This window comes from Lepisosteus oculatus, chromosome 5 (genome assembly GCF_040954835.1).
Source record: "Lepisosteus oculatus isolate fLepOcu1 chromosome 5, fLepOcu1.hap2, whole genome shotgun sequence".
In the NCBI taxonomy this organism is placed as follows: Eukaryota; Metazoa; Chordata; class Actinopteri; order Semionotiformes; family Lepisosteidae; genus Lepisosteus; species Lepisosteus oculatus.
This window is the reverse complement of record NC_090700.1, coordinates 15,268,041-15,285,737: the sequence shown is the minus strand read 5'-3', so window position 1 is coordinate 15,285,737 and position 17,697 is coordinate 15,268,041. Positions and strand designations below refer to the sequence as shown.

The following is a 17,697-nucleotide window of genomic DNA, read 5'->3' as shown; positions in this document are numbered from 1 at the left end:
AGACCATTTTCTATTAAACAGATGACTGTTTCAGGCTCCACATGGAGCCTCCATTAAAATTACAGCTCACTGCCAGAATAATTCAAAGAGCCCAGTATGAAGGCACACTGTTAGTAAGGCTGTATTCAGCAGAGCAAAAACTTGTTTAGTCCTAAATCCAACAGGGGATTTGCATCCACATTGGGGTGAGTTTGTCACATAAGTAGTTCTCCTCGCTTTGTTATGTTAATTAAGATGCTGGTACTTTTTTACTGTAGTATAGAAATATTAGTGCTGTTAGCCTCTACCTAAAAATAGCTATTTTTTCAGTACATGGCTGAGAGTTCTTTATTCTATTTATTCTACTTTTTACTTTGAGACTTCTACTTTTTAATAAACACATTTAAGGTTATTACATGTGACTATGTAATTCCTCCATTAGTCACTAGAGGCCAGACACAACCTGCCTTCCAAGAACAATGGTATGAAACTCCTTCGAAACAAAAAACAACTTAGACTTGATACTAAATTGGTTGATTGTTACTGTGTTTATGCATTACCAACAATGTCAACTAATTTAGGCAGCTTTTCACAAATAAATCACTGCATTCGCATTATCCATTCTGAGAACAATTTTCCAACATGGTGGACAAACGAACAGAACCTACTGTTCGTTTCTGTTCCACCAATGCCTCCTGAACAGCAGAAGTCCTGCCTTACCTGGGTCGTGGCTGTGGTTTGGATCTTTTTGATCTCCTTGTCCTTGCCGTCATCTGATCTCTCCGTGTCAGAGGTGGTGCTGGCAGCGTCCATGCTGCCGCTGGCCTTTATAGCAGAAGGCTCACTCTCTCCTACTGCGCCACCAATGTCCGCGTACTCTGCCCCTTTAGACACAGCCTCAGCCTCAGCAATGGAGCTGATCTCATCCAGCGTGGTCTGTATCTTAAACTCGCTGTCCTCCAGGATGTTGGCGGTGGGAGTCAGGTCAGAGCTCCCTGTCATATGGGCCAGCAGACCCAGATCATCGCTGGCGCTGCTGGTGTGGACCTGTGGCTCCTGGGGACTGGGGAGGACCAATGGCTCTGTGGAGGTCAGCTCAGGCAGCAGCTTCTCCTCCTGGCCACCAGGGGCCTTGCTGAAGAGGAAGCTGTTGTTGGGGATGCTGTCCTTCTCATCAGCCAAGGTGATGAGGGGGCCAGTGTTCTTGTCCTCACTTTCCTTTGGCACCAGCGCCCCGTTGACATTGCTCTTCAGCTTCTCCACCGCGGCACAGTAGACGTTGTCCAACAGCGAGTCGACCTCCACCAGAGTCCCATTCTCCCCTCCAGCCAGAGTCTCGGGAGAGAGGTCCATGTCATCAAGCTTCACCTCGGTGGCCTCCACCTTCTCGGCCTTGATGTCCACCAGCAGGTCGTGGACTTCGACCCTCACGCCTCCCACTGGTCTCTCCACAGCCCCCAGCCCCTCCTCGGGACCCTTGACCTCAGCCAGCAGATTCCTGGAGTCTGCGGTCTCAGGGTAGTCTGCTTCACTCTCAGGGGTCTGGGTCTGAGAGTTGTCATCCATCTCGCGAATCTCAATGGCTCCTTTGACCGCTGAAGCCTGGGAGGACAGGCCTGAGATGGTGCTGACACTGCCCTTCTTTCCCTTCTTAATGTTCTCCTCCTCCTGCCTCTGGTATTCCTCGTACATTTTAGCCAAGTACTCCTTATGAGCTTCATACGTCACCTACAGGTAACAGAAAACCACCCTCTTTGAATATGTATACAGTATATACACACATATATACAGAACATCACATATTCAGTGAAAATAGATGAGAGACTAATCATAACAAATAAAGAATAACTTAATTAAATTAATAAATATGTAGCCAGAGATAATGAGTCATTCACATATCGTATCAAGGCAGACCAGATTAGCCTAATGATTTAACGAGTGTGCCTAACAATCAACGTCTTAAATTGTAGTGTATTCTTTTTTAAAAATATCAGGATCTGGTCAAGAAAAATCATCTAGAAGCCAGTACTATTGATTTTAAATGCAGAATGCAATGATTGTGGAAAGGCAGGCATTTGCACTGTGGAGAATCCACAAAGCAGCAGGGGGCAGTGTACCCTCACACTTCAAAGAATTTCTCACCTTTGAATGAGCTATAGACAGTGTGTCAACCCAGACTCTCCAGCCTCCCCACTCATATTTTATTGCATGGTACAGGAGGATGCGGAAAATGTTGTACACCATCTCTGTGATCTTCTGCTCTTCTGCATTCTTGGGGTTGATGTAACCCAAAGAGAACATCCAGTCCTGCCAAACAGAGCACTGGAGCAGACACCTAAGAAGAAAATACAATGAGAAGCATCTTTAATTATTTTTCCCTTATTCAACTGATAATCTTGTCAAGGGTGTGTCTTAAATGCAACAAAGAGGATTTTGCTTGGTACCGCCTGTTGATACCCATTTACTGTAAGAACAATACTGTTAATCTAAATATGGAAATAAGAATAATGACAGAATGTTAAGTTCATATGTTTTAAATATAACACACTCCATTTAAATAATTTTTACCCCAAATACCAATAGAACTGAGTAAATTTTAAATGTAATGCAACTGAAAAAATTACAAATTAATGTACATTTAATTGGCTACTTAATGTGGTAATCCCATGCCTGTGTTTTTGTTAAGTTACGCTCTGGGGTGTCTCATGCAACAAAGTTTCTGCAGTCTAACTGCAAAGCTGAATTAATAATTTATATGTTCTCAATGTATTCTGAGTCAATATAAACATTTGTATAGATTTTGTATAACTCTCGAGGATGAACTAAAGATCTTTCACCACATCTTCATTTTTTTCCAATAAGATTATTTGTTTTTTAATTTACCCAGAAGACACCAATTATTCACATCTATAGTAAACATTCAAGACAACTGAAAAAAACAATGAAGCTTTTTATTTTTCCTTAGCTTTGATGTATTAATCATGCAATTAGCTTTCGCTTTACTGGAAAAAGAGGAAGCCGACAAATACAGATTCACTCACCGTCTGTTCTCTCTACTGTTACTGAACAGCTTTATCATATCAGACAAAAACAGACGGCGAACTTCCATGAGCTCTGCACTCGGCGTCGAATTCTTCAGCAGGGTGGCTACCACCTTTAGAATCACTGGAAATGAGCACAACAGCACAAGAGCCAAGTCAGGTGCAAAATGTACAGTAGGACTGGTAAAACTCTCAGCATCTCTATAACAACAAACCTGTAAATCCTAAAAAGTAAGGCAAGCCCTCCCCAAAGCTGAGTCATTGTGGTCCCTGCAGGTAAGCTAATCTCCATATCTGGGCCTGAGCTCACCCTTGCTTCTGCAGAGTTAAGTGGAATAGAGAATTTTGACTTCCCTGCATGAACAGGATGCCAGTCAATTAACCAAAGCTGTGCTGGTCTGCACTTGCAGTGTGGACTGGAGCCACTGGGGTAAAGTGCCTCACTCAAGGTACAACAGAAGTGAGTAAAGCAGGGACTTGAACCCACAACCCTCCTGTTATGTGATCAGCCCCGCAGAACAGATCGCATTTCAAGCCAGCCTGCAGACTTCACCCCTGATTCCACTGTGTGGTGCAATTAAAAAAAGAAATCTGTCTGTGCTACCACAGAGCTGCTTTGATAAATAGGGAATCCGTCAAATTAATTGGAAATTAGCAGTTTCCTCCAAAATGCCAGATTTCAATTAAAGAGACTGACCATTTTAACAACAGCAGAGTGGGGAAAAATAAGTTTCTTGTTCCTAGGGAGTACATGTTTCCAAGACAAAATACCGAAGGATGAAGATATAGTATTTCATACTGCCAGCCCTGTATTATAAGGCTCTAAACTCCTGAATGATGACCTGGATTTTTATGCAAATTGGAAATTCTGCTGCTGTACCCCCAATAAAGATACCCAAACCTGTAGCAGCAAACTCAACTACAGAAACTGATACTAACATTTAACTTTAACAAAATAAGCAAATGGGACCTTGGATAAAATAATTACTCGAATATGTAAAAAAAACAAAACACATTATTTAGGTGTACACAGGTTCCCCATGATATCATAGCATTATACACAATATACTGCAGTAAGAAACTAAATCTATGAAGTATCCAGAAAGGAGATGGCCTGATTATCATTCTTAAGGACAAAATACATTGTATTTGCTTATTATTTACAGTTACTGCTGATTCATCTTACAAGCCTCAGATGGAGGTTAATGGGAAACCTGGCTGTGACGCCCAGAACTTTTAGATGATTGCCTTGGTGACCCCTAAGTGTGACGTCAGGCATTCCAAAGACTGGGAAAAAAAACAGGTAAAAGATGCTACATTTGGGATCTGGGAATTAATTAAGTAAAACCCCTGTTTCTCTATTCCTGCAGTTTCTGAACATATGCTTTGCAACTTTCAAAGTACCCCGACTGTCCTCAAAGTCATAGCAGCAGTGTCTGCGTTGCATTCTGAAGACTGCATTGCATTGCAATGTGAAGACTGAGAGGCAGCTGTGTCTGCTCTCAGAATGGCAATCTGTCTTTGTTTAGGCTCCACACTGAGAAAGCACATCTTGAAGGACACTTGTGTGTCTTCAGTTCTCCCAGAGTAATGTGGGACAACAGTGCCAAACTGGGTTGCAGTAAGTTATTTAAAGATAAAGCTACAGTTGCAGGGCTTAATTCACTAAACTCTTCAGGAATATTTTGGCCTAAATACTTACTTGGATTCTGTATTTTTACTGTCGAGTCTGGCTCAGGATGGGGCTTATGTACAACCTGTGTGCACACCTGTTCAGTCAGAATCTAGAAGAATAAAATACAGAATTATATCAGCTTCACTCAGAAAGAGAAGACATCATTGCAGAGTGGTAACACCAGGACTGTCCCTTTTCTGTGTGCTCCAGCATGGATGAGGTGTACCCTTCCCTTACCTCATACAGCGTGTTGTAGGTGGTCACAGTCACAGTGTTGGTGTGAAGCACTAGTCTCTCGCCCAGGAGTGTGAAGAGACTGTGTGTGTGCATTATCTCAACTTTACGTCTGCAAATATTAAAGACAGAAAAACACCAGTACAAATTATTCAGTACATACCTTTTGTGCTTCTAAATGGGATGGGAATAGAACTCCATTAACCAAAAACTGGTCTACATTGTTCTCTGTGCTAGTAAGAGTGAATTCTGTAGAAAACTGTCAAATTCTGTAGACTCTGTGTCAAAGTAGTGCCACTATAAGTACACTGTGCCAGGCAAAATCATGAAGTTGCCTGACTGGGCTATATATTAGCTGTAGAGAGATGCTGGAAGACGTCTGAAATGCCAGCATCTTGCACTGCAAGTAACTCCTGAGTGCACACCAAAGACGCTTGTTGTCACAACAGTACAGAAAACTGCTATGAATACGTGGCTCTGGAAATGTGACAAACTTAGTTCTTTGTCTTGCGGTGTACTGGGCACTTCTCACATTCTTACAAAATTCAAACAAGTAAAGAAACTCAGAAGGAAGTATCTCAAATCACATATCATATACAGTACTGTAGTTGCCTTCTTCCTTCAAAATGCCATTGCTCTAGTCTATTAGAGCTGCCACACATTATCACTCTTATTATATTTGCAGTCTGTGTGATTCTCTTGTGTCTGTTAAGAATACAGAATGTATAATTTCTCAAAAGCTGATTGAAAGAAATGATTCTGGGAACCAAATTACCATTCCCAAGTAGTGCAATACTGAATGCTGTGCAATACTGAAATACATGCCAACACAATTTTTCTCAGAATCCAGCCTGGGTAGTATTTTTACTATTTTGTTTGATACTGGAATTGCTGGACCACAAACAGTACAGCATCTAAGCTGATGGAGAATCAATAGGGGCCAGGATGCAAAATAATTAAGACATTCAAGTATAGTAAACTGAATCAATATAAGCCAGAGCTGTACCTGGGGTGGAATCCACCCTCAGGAGTTACATTCTCACCATGATACCTGGATATGTGGAATTTCAGAGTCAGATTGTTTGAAGAAATGAGAAACCCCTTGTTTTAAAACACCAGCTCATTAGGTTCTCCCTCCTCTCCTGTTGCTTAAAATACACACCCTGTGGCAGTTATTGGATTCTATATAAACCTACATACTGTATCTTGGCTTAAATTTGTTTCTTTTTCTTTAGATGTATACTAAGCCTATATACAAAATGATGCAGATCACCCCAAAAAAGCAAGCTTCAGATTTCAGGTATCCAGCTAGAAAGCTTTTCTTTGATGTAAATGACAAAAGCATTGGAAATCCCTTCCAGCATCATTTTTCCTGATCAGAGAACTGCTGCTGTGAATGAACAGTCTGTCATAAGAATTATTCCAGTATGTCTACATGGCAAAGATTCCTAATTTTCTTGAGTTATTTTTTTTATTTTGTTCTCCTTCGACATTTTGTTCTGTGGTACAAATGGCAACAGGAAGAAAAATAGAATATCAACCGTGTGAGTTTCCAGAAATATCCTTAACAACTTCTTTCAATCAGATGCAGAGACCTGCATCCTACAGGAAAAAGCTTTCTTTTAAAATGAGGATGGCACACAAAGACTGAGCAAAATCCAAATGACAATCTGAGAATAACAGATAAAAAAACACAGCAAGCCATTTTCCAAGAATCTGAAAACACCCTCTTTGAGATCCTGGAGAAAAGACAACCTCATCTGTCAACACAGCATTCCTCTTCACTTCTGTCATCTAGATACACAAACTCATCTCAACTCTTTCCTTTTATTTTTCTTTGCATTTCTTTCTTTTAAAAAACACGTTTTACCTCAAAGTTCTCATAGTCAAAAACAGATGAGTTATTATCAAGATAATTCATTATTTTTGACAAGCAGAAAGAAGATGAGGCAGGACAATGTGATCCACATAAAATTGAGAAGAATTATAATAGATCCATGCACAAAGAAAAAAAATTTATTTGATTTCTAGCCATAATTACTCCAACTTTTAGATAAAAAGAACTTGAAATACCACAAAAAACATCAACATCACTACAGGGGCACTATAACCTCATCCAAACACTCACTATAAGAAGGCAGAATTAGGTTATCAAAACTATTGAGATTGTTATAATAATTTGGGAACAAACAACAGTAATAGTAACCCAAACTAATATACTCACTTATGACCCAGATGCTTAAGGAAATAGCCCAGCACTTTAAGTGCCTGAACTCGGATGCTTTCACTCTTTGAAGCCAGTAGCTTGTAGATAACCCTGGAAAAAACAGGAGATTTTTTCACACACTGAGTTTCAACATCAAAATCTTGGAACTTGGTTAATTAGAAAAAATAGAAAGCTGGATTGACAAATAATCACACAATACTTAAAAATCAACAAGCATTAATGAAAGTAGCAAAGACGTGTGCTGCTCTTCAAACAAGTCCATGTACAATACGTGGTCTGACAAAGATCCAGAAAGTTCCCACTGACAGTGATTAAGCTCTTTTTTTTTTAAAGATTACCACCTGTACCTCTCAAGGATTTTAATTTTACTTGATATATACAGCATCTGAATAGTCAGTGAAACGGAGATGAGGAATTGAGTTTAAAAAAAAGTTAAAAATAGATGTATGAAATTGCAGAAAGCTACCTAGCGTGCAGCAAACCTTTCAATTTTTTATTCTTCAGGCAAGCACAAGCCATGGCACCATGATTTCAATTTATTTTGCTGTCTTTAACTACCATGTCTTACAAATGGATTTTTGCGGAAAAGCACATTTTTATCCACTTATCATATCACAGGAGGGCCTTGATTTCAGTTAACCTTCTTTCTGTTAAATGTGGGTCCGCTGAGGTCAGGAACAGAGAGTTCTGTTTAACAAAACTCCATGATCTTGTCCTGATTAGCCTCACTATATCACTGTTTGAAATTTAATAAACAGCTTCATGTTTAGGAGAGCAGTGCTTACAAATCTAAAGTTAACAGATAAATTACGTTTGCTGAGCAAATGTACAGTATCACATAATGGTTCTGAGTGCATTTGACAGAACAACTCCCCAGTATCTTACCGTATTCCATTCCTCTGATCGAAGGCAGGTATCATTGATGCTGGGTGTTCTGACATGAGAGCGACGAGTAGCTGTAGCACATCATGAATGTTCTCATCCTGCATGGAATCAAGAAACAATTCTCATTCTTACAAAGGCCTACCTTTTACTTTGTTCTACCTTTTGACTACTATTAAAAAAAGATTAATAATGTGCATACTACCCACCACATTTTACTTCAGAACTAAGATAGCAGTCCAGTTATAAAGTGAAATGTGAGAAACAGAAACGTCTTCAGCATTTTAATTCATACCACCAACTCTCAGTGATTACACTGCAGTTACAGGTCACATTATATTTTGAAGATCAGGCATGTTCTCCAAAATAAATACACACCTTAGTACAAAAACAGCAGATTTATCCTTACTTACTGTATATGTTAATTAAATAATTATTTACTATGATCACTGTTCATCTGTTTTTTAATGTCATTTTACTTTCATGTCTCTTATTTTTTTCCAGGTTATCTGCTGTCATTTCAGTTTGGGCTGTCATTGACCTGTTGAATGAACCGGATCAAAAATCTCATGGCTAAAGGGCATAGAAAAACTAGTTTATTTTGCTTTATTGATCAATAAAATTCTATTACACCAGCAAAGAAATTATAATTCATTAGATCATTAAGACAACACACTTTAGATAAAACATAACTAAATCAATATGTGCTAATATTATATTGTAGACAGAACATGCTATGATTTAAATTTGATACTAAATTGTATGTGGATTAACCACACAAAACACCAGATAAACAAAACAGATAAATATACTGTAGTATCATATTTTAATTGATAAAGTTGTCTGTCACCATATGGACATTGCCTTAACTAAGCACTTTTGTAGTAAGGGTGACAATTTTTTTTCATTATGTATATTTCAGCTTGTTTTGCAAATGGGTTTCATTTCAAATAAATTGTGACCTTGACAGCAAAGGCCAGGACAATGCCTGGGAGTATCAAAATGACAGAACCCAAAGAAAGATTTATTAACAGTTCTCTAAAAGCCACAGAAAATAAAATCTATACTTTACCAGGGAGCACTGCTAATTGTTTGCAAAGGTATTCAAAACTAATGGAATACAATCCATCACCAGCCCATAAAATGATGGCTTCTAACTCATTCCAGGTTACTGCTAAAGATACAAATATTCTGCTCTTCATCCATTTCATTACTATTACTGCTTTAGGTAACATTGTTAAATAGACAGTATATCATAACACCAGTGTCAAGAGCTATCCCATAGAGGTGTTTTTGACTTACTTCATGCATTGTCAACAGGTAGTTCAATATACTTTGTAGCTCATCTTCTTTCACACCCCGATCCTAATTGAAAGGAACAAAAGTAGTCAACAATGAACAAAATTCAAGCTCTGCAGCCAAGAATATACTAACAAGAAACCATAATGCCAAAAAAACAAACACTGGGTGCACTGTAGAAGGGACAAAATGACAATGTAAAACATTGATGCGGACAAGTTTAGAAGAAAATGCTGGACTACATTTCACTTGATAATATTATTCTGTCATTGACAATACAACAGTTAGTTTAAAGCAGTCTTCCAGCAAGAGTTGATACGGTGTGGCTTTATAATATAAATATTCATTTTTTGCCTGTGTTACTCTTGGAAAGATGCATTTACACAGAGCAAGCATTGAAAAAACAAAAACAAAAACTGCACTCGTTTCAGAGATTTCAGTGTAACAAGATTGCCCGTAAAGTTGTTTCCAAATAGTATGCCCATGCAAGTTTGGAATTCAAGTGTATTTGCATATCTCTAGTTACATACATGTATACACTTCAGTACTGGAGAAAAACTTTGTCAAAGTAACCTGAGAAATGGCCTTTTCCATAAATAAGGCTTATAAGAAAACTCAAGCACATCACAGTACACTTAAAAAAAACTGTAAAGTCTCCAAATAAAAACACATCTTGGAAAATGTCCCATATAATTACAAAAACATTATCACTATTAAATACAACACAGCAGATCAAGTGAGGTGCCATGGGAAAAGGAGAGCAAAAATCAACACAATAGAAATGTAAACCTGGAACCCCCCAAAAAGTGTAAAAAGACCTTTATCACGACTTTAGCACAATAATAACAGAAATACTTCTGGGCTCCAGTAGAGTATAAACAAGGAAAACATAGATCAGAACTTATTTTTACCTTTAGTATGAGCTGTTTTAAGAACAGAAGCATAAAAGCACGGAGAGATATGATTTCTTTCTGAGAGGGGCGGGGACCACCTGTAAAGAGAAGAATGAAATAAAATCTTCAGATGCAAACACAAAACATATGAAAAAGTATACCTGACTGTTTTATGCCTTCAAGTCCCCTGAAGATGTTCTTCGTAATACTAGAAAGAGAAACCTGCCTCACAGAAATAATATCGCCACCGTTGGCACAATCTAGCTCTTGCTCCTGAGCAAAGTATATTTTAATATGTAAAAGGCAACCAAACCTGAAGATCAGACTTAAAAGTTACACAACTTTGATGAATCTTAAATTAACTGGAATTTTAAAGGGGATGAGTGACACTTTCTTGCAAATGTGTCAGTAAGACCTTTAATGAGGTTATGATCTTACCCCACACCAATACCTTCTTTCTCTCACTCATATGGTCCTCAACACATAACTGAAAGAAGAGAGCCATTCTAGGGTAACAAGCTGATGCTCCAAATTTCCTTTGGTCATGGACAAGACTATGGAAGTTGGGAAGAAATCCACATAAACCAAGGGAAAAACACATGGACAGGACACAAATCTGGAAACAAACCCAGAAGACTGGAGGTCTTCTATTGTGAAGCAAAACTACATAACCTCCACTGACAGGAATATCTGTAATCACTGACAGATGACACTTGAGATCTGTCACAGCAGCAAATGACCCATACAACAGGAAAAAAAAACACAAAAAAGAAAAATTAGGTTCCCTGACATGTTCAACAAGCTTTTTTACCAGTCAGAGAGGAAAGTTCCCGTTTTCTATAAATCAGGGTGTTGAAATCGGGATTACATGCTATGTGGATACAGCAGTGTCTCTTTCATTTTCACTAGACTGTCCAATAAAAATTGTTACACAACTGTATCTGGCACTGAATCTGTTTCCTACTGGCGCTCAGTAGCACTGCAACCTTAAATAATGTCTGTATTTCTCTTCAACACAGCAAGACGTGACAGGTCTAAGACAGACTCCTTCCAAAGTCATTCCGGTTAAGACATGAGGAATGATCACTGTATCTCAAACACAGGGCACTTTTAGATTTTCAGAATAAATAAAAGGAAAAGCAAGCATGTTTCTATATTAATATAAACCATAAAACACTGTATTGACAATTCTGAAGGAGAAAGAACATTATGTCATTGCTTTCCTGTTGTAGCTGCAGAAAAATAATTAAACAGCCAAAAAAAACACCTGTTATCTCATTTTCACATGCTTATTTCTCTAAGCAACACATGAGCAAATGCTGGCAATTCGGAACAAATGTCTACAAACGAAGTGCAATACTCAGGTCTCATGGTTTTAATCAAATATTTTACACACATATACCAAACAATCAAAGAACTAAAAATCAATAGTTTTTGGCTTGAAGTTTAACACACCGTCAAACTGAACACATGACCAAGTTATTGGGTATGACCTCCCTGATAAAAGAAAACCACACAAAATGTGTACAGAAATACAGATCAAAGATTAAGGAGTCTTCAGTATGAAACAAGACACCATTAAAACAAAAACTACAAATACTGTACAAAGCTAGTATCAGATATGACCCCCTTTAACGTTAACACAATCCTGGGGCATTAATGCACAGACCTGATCAGTCTCTACAGCCTCCGACTGCTATGGAATGTTCTGCTGCTCTGCCTGTGCAGCTGCAGCCAGAGAACGAAAGTAAGCTGCAGATTTCCACTATTGGGTGGTCCAACAGATGTTGTATTAGAGACAATACTGACCACAATAAGACCTTGGTAATGTCTTATTACCGAGACATTACCCTCTGTAATGTCTCCTTTTTGTTTTTGTATTGTCTTGCTGGGAAATTAAAACTTTGGAGTAACTTGTACAAACAGAAAAGCTGTTGGCTCAAGGACTTCAATGTATCGCTGAACAGTAAGGTTGTCTCACACTAAATCAAATGATATTCTTGGGTTAAAGAACACCCCTCCCCATATCACCCACTTCTACCTGCCCTCTGGCCAGCATGAATCTTTGGTATTTTGTCTTTCCATGGAACACATATTGACAACTAACCTATTAGCTCACTATGTAAAATGTAAATAACACAGTATGTGTTTAATGAGCTCTTTATTTAAAACCTAGACTGCTGTATTTTCATTGTATATCAGTACATGCTTAAACATTCCCACATGGTAAAACCTCCAGTTATGTTTGACACACTAAAGGACACTAAAGGCAAAACAAAGTCCATGGATGTGTTAAAGCAATACCTTGAATATTCCGGAAAACAGCTTTGTTTGATACACCCTGGATGGGATGCAGGGAACACAACAAACACAGACACACAAAGCCACGCTACAGACAATTTTTCCCAGAAGACAATTAATCTAACAGTATGTCTTAAGACTGTCAGAGAAAACCTGAGGACTGATACAGTACCACATGTGCACACAATGATTCAGGCTCCAAAAGGAGAAACAAATTATCCATTACTATTGTTTACATACTCTTCAGCCAGAAACAGAGGAGAACAATGTATTTCTGTAACAACACTGTTATGTGGATGAGAATTATTAATATTAATATTGTCTGAGAAGATTAATGTAGCAAGAAATCTCTTTCTGCTCTAGAGCCAATTTTCTGGAAAAACAGGTCCAGGAAACAAAAGTAGCATGTTCGTTTTTTGACAATTGTTTTTGGGCATCTTCTCAACAAACACAATATGACTTCTATTAATTTGTTAAACAGTGCCAGCAACACATTTCTTTCTGGACTGTGAGAGTAATAAAAAAAACATCTACTGTAAATAAGCCATTCCTTCTCTAATAGCTTAAGGAAACCAATTCAGATAACTTCACAGATTTAGTCCATCAGTTTTCTACACATCAAGAAATTTAATTTCACTCTTTAAAATGACACATCACTCTTTAAAGTGGCTGTGCTTCAAAAAAAATAATTTAACCTGTTCAACAGAGCACCACAATAGATCTTTTGAATTTGGTAATCAGTGTCTATCCTGATGGCGATAGTGCTGTTGTTTCTTGCATTCTCTTTCAGGATTGAAACCTGCTGTTAGCACATAACATTAGCTGTGCATAACATGTGTAACAAAACAACAACCACACTACCTGAATATGGAACTGAGGTTTTCAAAAGGTTTGGGTTAATGTTCTGCTTGATGGATTTGATGTGTTAATATCACTAATAATCAGAATACTGGAATACAAGTAACACCTGCTCTAAGCATGTAGTAAATGCATTTCTTGATTTTGAAGCACAGTAGAGGATTATCTGAACAGGGTGCCTCACATCAAGCACTTTAGTTGCATTTCAATGGGTAGATACTAATGTACTTCTCCATTACTACAGGACAAAAAAGTTCTCAGGTAAATTGCTTCAGTGGAATATGGTTGGAAAGCATACCAGTGTACCACTTTACTATTGACAGAAGCAGATTACAACACAGGACATGACAAGAAGGTACAAACCCTTAATGAGTGATGGCACGTTCAATGTTCAATGTACAGTTAGATTGTTCATTTTTTGTAAGAAGATAAAAAAACTGATAACTAAATTTAAGAGAAAAATACACATAAATGTGCTAGCCTGCTTTCATGTATGTTTAAAGATTATAATGCTGAAAACCCTCTTTGGAGAGTTATGAGTGCTACCACTGGCCAGGCAGTGCTGGTCTCTTCTCCCAAAGGCCTAGTGTTACCACTATCTCAAGACAGATGGGCTGAAGGCAGTGTGATGGAGTCGTGCTATAGATCCTAATATTTTCAGAATCCTTCTTCTTCAGAAAAGTCTGTTTCAATGAGATTTTTCATTTTATTAAAACTAGACGTTATTAAACAATATATAAAGATAAGCACAGTGACTCCAGATACACTGTATTGAGAGTTTAGATCTACAGTATGTAACGCTGAGTCACATCAGCCTCAGTACCTGAGGGAATCAGTTCATCAAGATTCTCTCATCTCATCCAGATATACATAAATACTGTTATTTGGCCACAGAACTGTATAGCTTTCTAGACCGTGCTGCTTCAGAATACTGTATTTAGGAAATCTGATTCCTTTACTCTGGCATGTACTGCAGATATGACACTGAAGTGACTGGGTGTATCATTACCTGAATCATAGTAGCATACTGTATATTGATTGTATACTACTTCAAGGTTAATGTATTTTTCCCTTTAAAGAAGTACTGATACTGATACATATTTACACTACAATAAAACATATGTCAGATCTATCAATTCATTTCCACCTTTCATGAAAAATGTAATATTGTTCTGACAGGCAACAGGAATTGGTCATTTCAAACCTGCATTTCTAATATGTCTGGCTTTCAATAGCATTTGAAATAGTTGCTTTTTAGTATTACAAAAAAAACCATAAAATGTTTCAATTTACCTGTTGGCAAGAATTCCTTTATCGTATGGTGCAGAACATTGATTACGAGTTTCACCGATCATAAATAGTGCAGCACTGATGGAGCAGGAGTGTAATCCTATGCTGGATTTAGGAAGACGGACAATAACAGAAATGAATCTTATAGTGTAATAAATCAATGTTCCGCCATGCTGAGTGAGAGACAACTTTTTCTATTATGACAGACTTGCCTTATTTGTTATCATCATGAAAGTTTAACATGGAAATATTGGTTTCCACAGCAGACATCCATACTCTTTCCTGTGCCTTTCATAGCTGTTTCTGCCGGCCTACGCTGCAGTCCTTTCTGGTCTCATTAACACATTGGAGCACTCTTCTCATTGCCTTTTTCAAAGCTGAGTTTTCAATCTGTGCCATTTTAGGTCTCGGCAGAAAAACAGAGGTTATCAAGATAAAAATACATGCACACAAGAGTAATTGCACTACAGCTATATTCCAAGAACTCTCAGTGCTCTTACTGAGAATTAGAGAGCACTGTTCCACTTGACCCATGCAGTACTGCTTTGATAAATCATAATACTTTTCTTAATAACATATTGTTCTAAATATGGTTTTAGCAATTCCAGTAGGAATTCCAGTATATCTGTATGTAAGAGTAAAGAAAACATTGAGAGAGACCTTTAGTTGCCATGCTTTAGCAGTAAAAAATCAAAATTCAATGCCACATGAAAGCATCCCTCCTGCTGTGCGCCAGTCGGCACTTCCATGCATAGCTGGTGTCTGAGCACATGCATACGTGTGAGCGCTTGAAGCATCACTTTAATTTTAAAAAGTGGCATCACTTCATCAGAGGCACTGTATGAAACGCATATTCCTAGACAAAGCGAGCCACCTGAAGGTGTTCTATTTTTAAAAGCGTTCTGCTTTGTTGCTATAACTGAAACCCTGATTGTCTCTTTCTCGCTGTCTCTTTCTCACCCTGTATGTCCCTGTATAGTCATTCTTTCTAAAACAATGATGACTTAAGCAGACAAATTTAGAATAAATATAGGGAATCTGACACCATTTCCAAGTAAGCCATAATAAAGACTGTATATGCTTTAGACATACAGTAAACCACATCACAGTTTATTCAAACCCCCTCCCAACCTTACCAAAATCTCTTGAGAACAGCAGCTAGCATGTCTTACCAAATATTTCACAGTTAAAAATCAAAAGCACCACCGTGTTACACATTTATAATACAGATATCCATAAATTCGACTGTATATTTACAGTATGATTTGCAATGTTTTTATCCTTTTCTTCCAACTTTTTTTTTTCACGGACATTGAAAAGACTTTAACAAAGTATTTAGAAAACAGTAGGGTGCCACAACACTATGAAGAAATTTAAAAATCTTTTAAAAAGCCTGGTTTGTATTTTTCCTATTTAAGGTCAAAAGAGGCTCAAGCGAAATTTACATCATGGAAGTCAGCACAGGTCTTATTCTGGCATTTTCATGTTGCAAAACAGCACCTGCTTTAGTTCCCTTTGGATGCCTTCATTAGCATCTTGCTGGCCTCCAAACAGCTGCCATAGCCACTGCTAATCACATCAAAATCTTCTCTCTGCAACACAATTTCTGTTTTTTGCAAGAGACGCCAAGGGAAGAGATTTCAATTTTCTTTGCTCAAGCACCACAGTGATTTCAAAAGCAGCCTCTGCCATGTTAATCACCCCCGAAATCTAGAAAAACAATGTTGGCTGCTTACAGAAATAGGTACCACATTGGTTGAACAGGAAACAATGGGCTCCTCTGTGGCTCAACAAGCAAGGGTGTTGTGGATTGAACACTGTGGCTCAAGCCACGGTTGATCAAATCTGGGACATGACTGGGATTCCTCAAACAACAAAGTAGAATTGGCAGTGTTTTGCAGCTGTAGGATGGACCATAGTGATCCAGGGGCCTTACCGAATTCCATGCAACAGCAGCTCAAGACTTGCCATATGTCTGCATGCTTGAAGTGACATCTGGACTGACTGCTCTGACAGGTGAGTGTGTCTCAGGGGGATGTCTACTGGCCCTCCTCCTGCCCCATGGCGGTATTGTAAGTAGAGTCTTACACAACAGGCTCTGGAAAGATTGTCAGGGGTTGTTCTGCCATACTTACTGTGTAGCTGCCGTCATGTGATGACGGGGGTCATTCGCGCTTGTGTATTGTCAATGGAAATGGTGTGTTGATCCCACAGTGGCTTTATTGAACTCAAATCGTGAGAAAAGCTGACTCTGGCAAACCCTCAACACTGTTGTCTGGAGGTTTTCCCATTTTAATCCTAGCAATGAGAGGCCCTGTACTGTCCTACTTAAAACTCAACAGTTCTAGACTTGCTTTCCAGAGTTACAAATACTTTGGGCTCAAGGATGTTGTCAATTTATTGCTGAGCAGTAAGGTTACCCCAAATCTGCACCAAAGGACTTGCAAACGGACCCAAGGAGACAAGATTAGAGAGTATGCAGAACATAAATAAGAATATTTCATTCTGTTCCAGAAAAAAGGGAAATTGTTGATTACTCATCAGTCTTACAGTATGTCTTTTACTCCAGGCTTTACTCTAGGCTCAGTCAGACCATATTTTATTAAAGGATTTTTTCAAATTTAGTTAACTTTTATTTAAGGTGCATGTTATAAATGGTTGCTTCTCAACTGCCAGCAGTTCTTTTACTACCCCAAGAGGATCTCATAGCTGGCAACTCACAGAAGCTCAGCAGGTGTGAGTCTGGTCAGTACCTGGATGGGAGACCTCCTGGGAAAGCTAAGGGTATTGCTGGCAGAGGTGTTAGTGGGACCACTAGGGAGCGTTCTGGTCTGTGTGGGTCCTAATGCCCCAGTATAGCGACGGGATCATTATACTGTAAAAACGTATAATGTAAAAAATCTGCCCTTCAGATGACACATAAAACCGAGGTCCTGAGTCACCATGGTCATTAAAATTCCCAGGGAGTTTTCTTGAAAAGGGTAGGGATGTTACCCCGGTGTCCAAGCCAAATTTCCC

The 17,697-nt window shown here is 38.5% G+C and overlaps 1 protein-coding gene across 18 annotated transcripts in view; it reads right to left on the bottom strand.

Annotated features, from left to right (window-relative positions):
- The window catches only part of nbeaa (neurobeachin a), a 354,854-nt gene that overhangs the window by 195,627 nt on the left and 141,530 nt on the right, over positions 1–17,697 (bottom strand). For all 18 annotated transcript variants that reach the window (XM_015341879.2, XM_069190158.1, XM_069190159.1 and 15 more), the window contains exons 14-22: positions 10,249–10,328; positions 9,341–9,403; positions 8,042–8,139; positions 7,154–7,246; positions 4,933–5,041; positions 4,723–4,804; positions 3,021–3,144; positions 2,122–2,314; positions 700–1,707 (exon numbers count right to left, since the gene is read on the bottom strand). In XM_015341879.2, the coding sequence (XP_015197365.1) occupies positions 700–1,707; positions 2,122–2,314; positions 3,021–3,144; positions 4,723–4,804; positions 4,933–5,041; positions 7,154–7,246; positions 8,042–8,139; positions 9,341–9,403; positions 10,249–10,328 (1,850 nt within the window). The remainder of the gene's footprint in view (positions 1–699; positions 1,708–2,121; positions 2,315–3,020; positions 3,145–4,722; positions 4,805–4,932; positions 5,042–7,153; positions 7,247–8,041; positions 8,140–9,340; positions 9,404–10,248; positions 10,329–17,697) is intronic.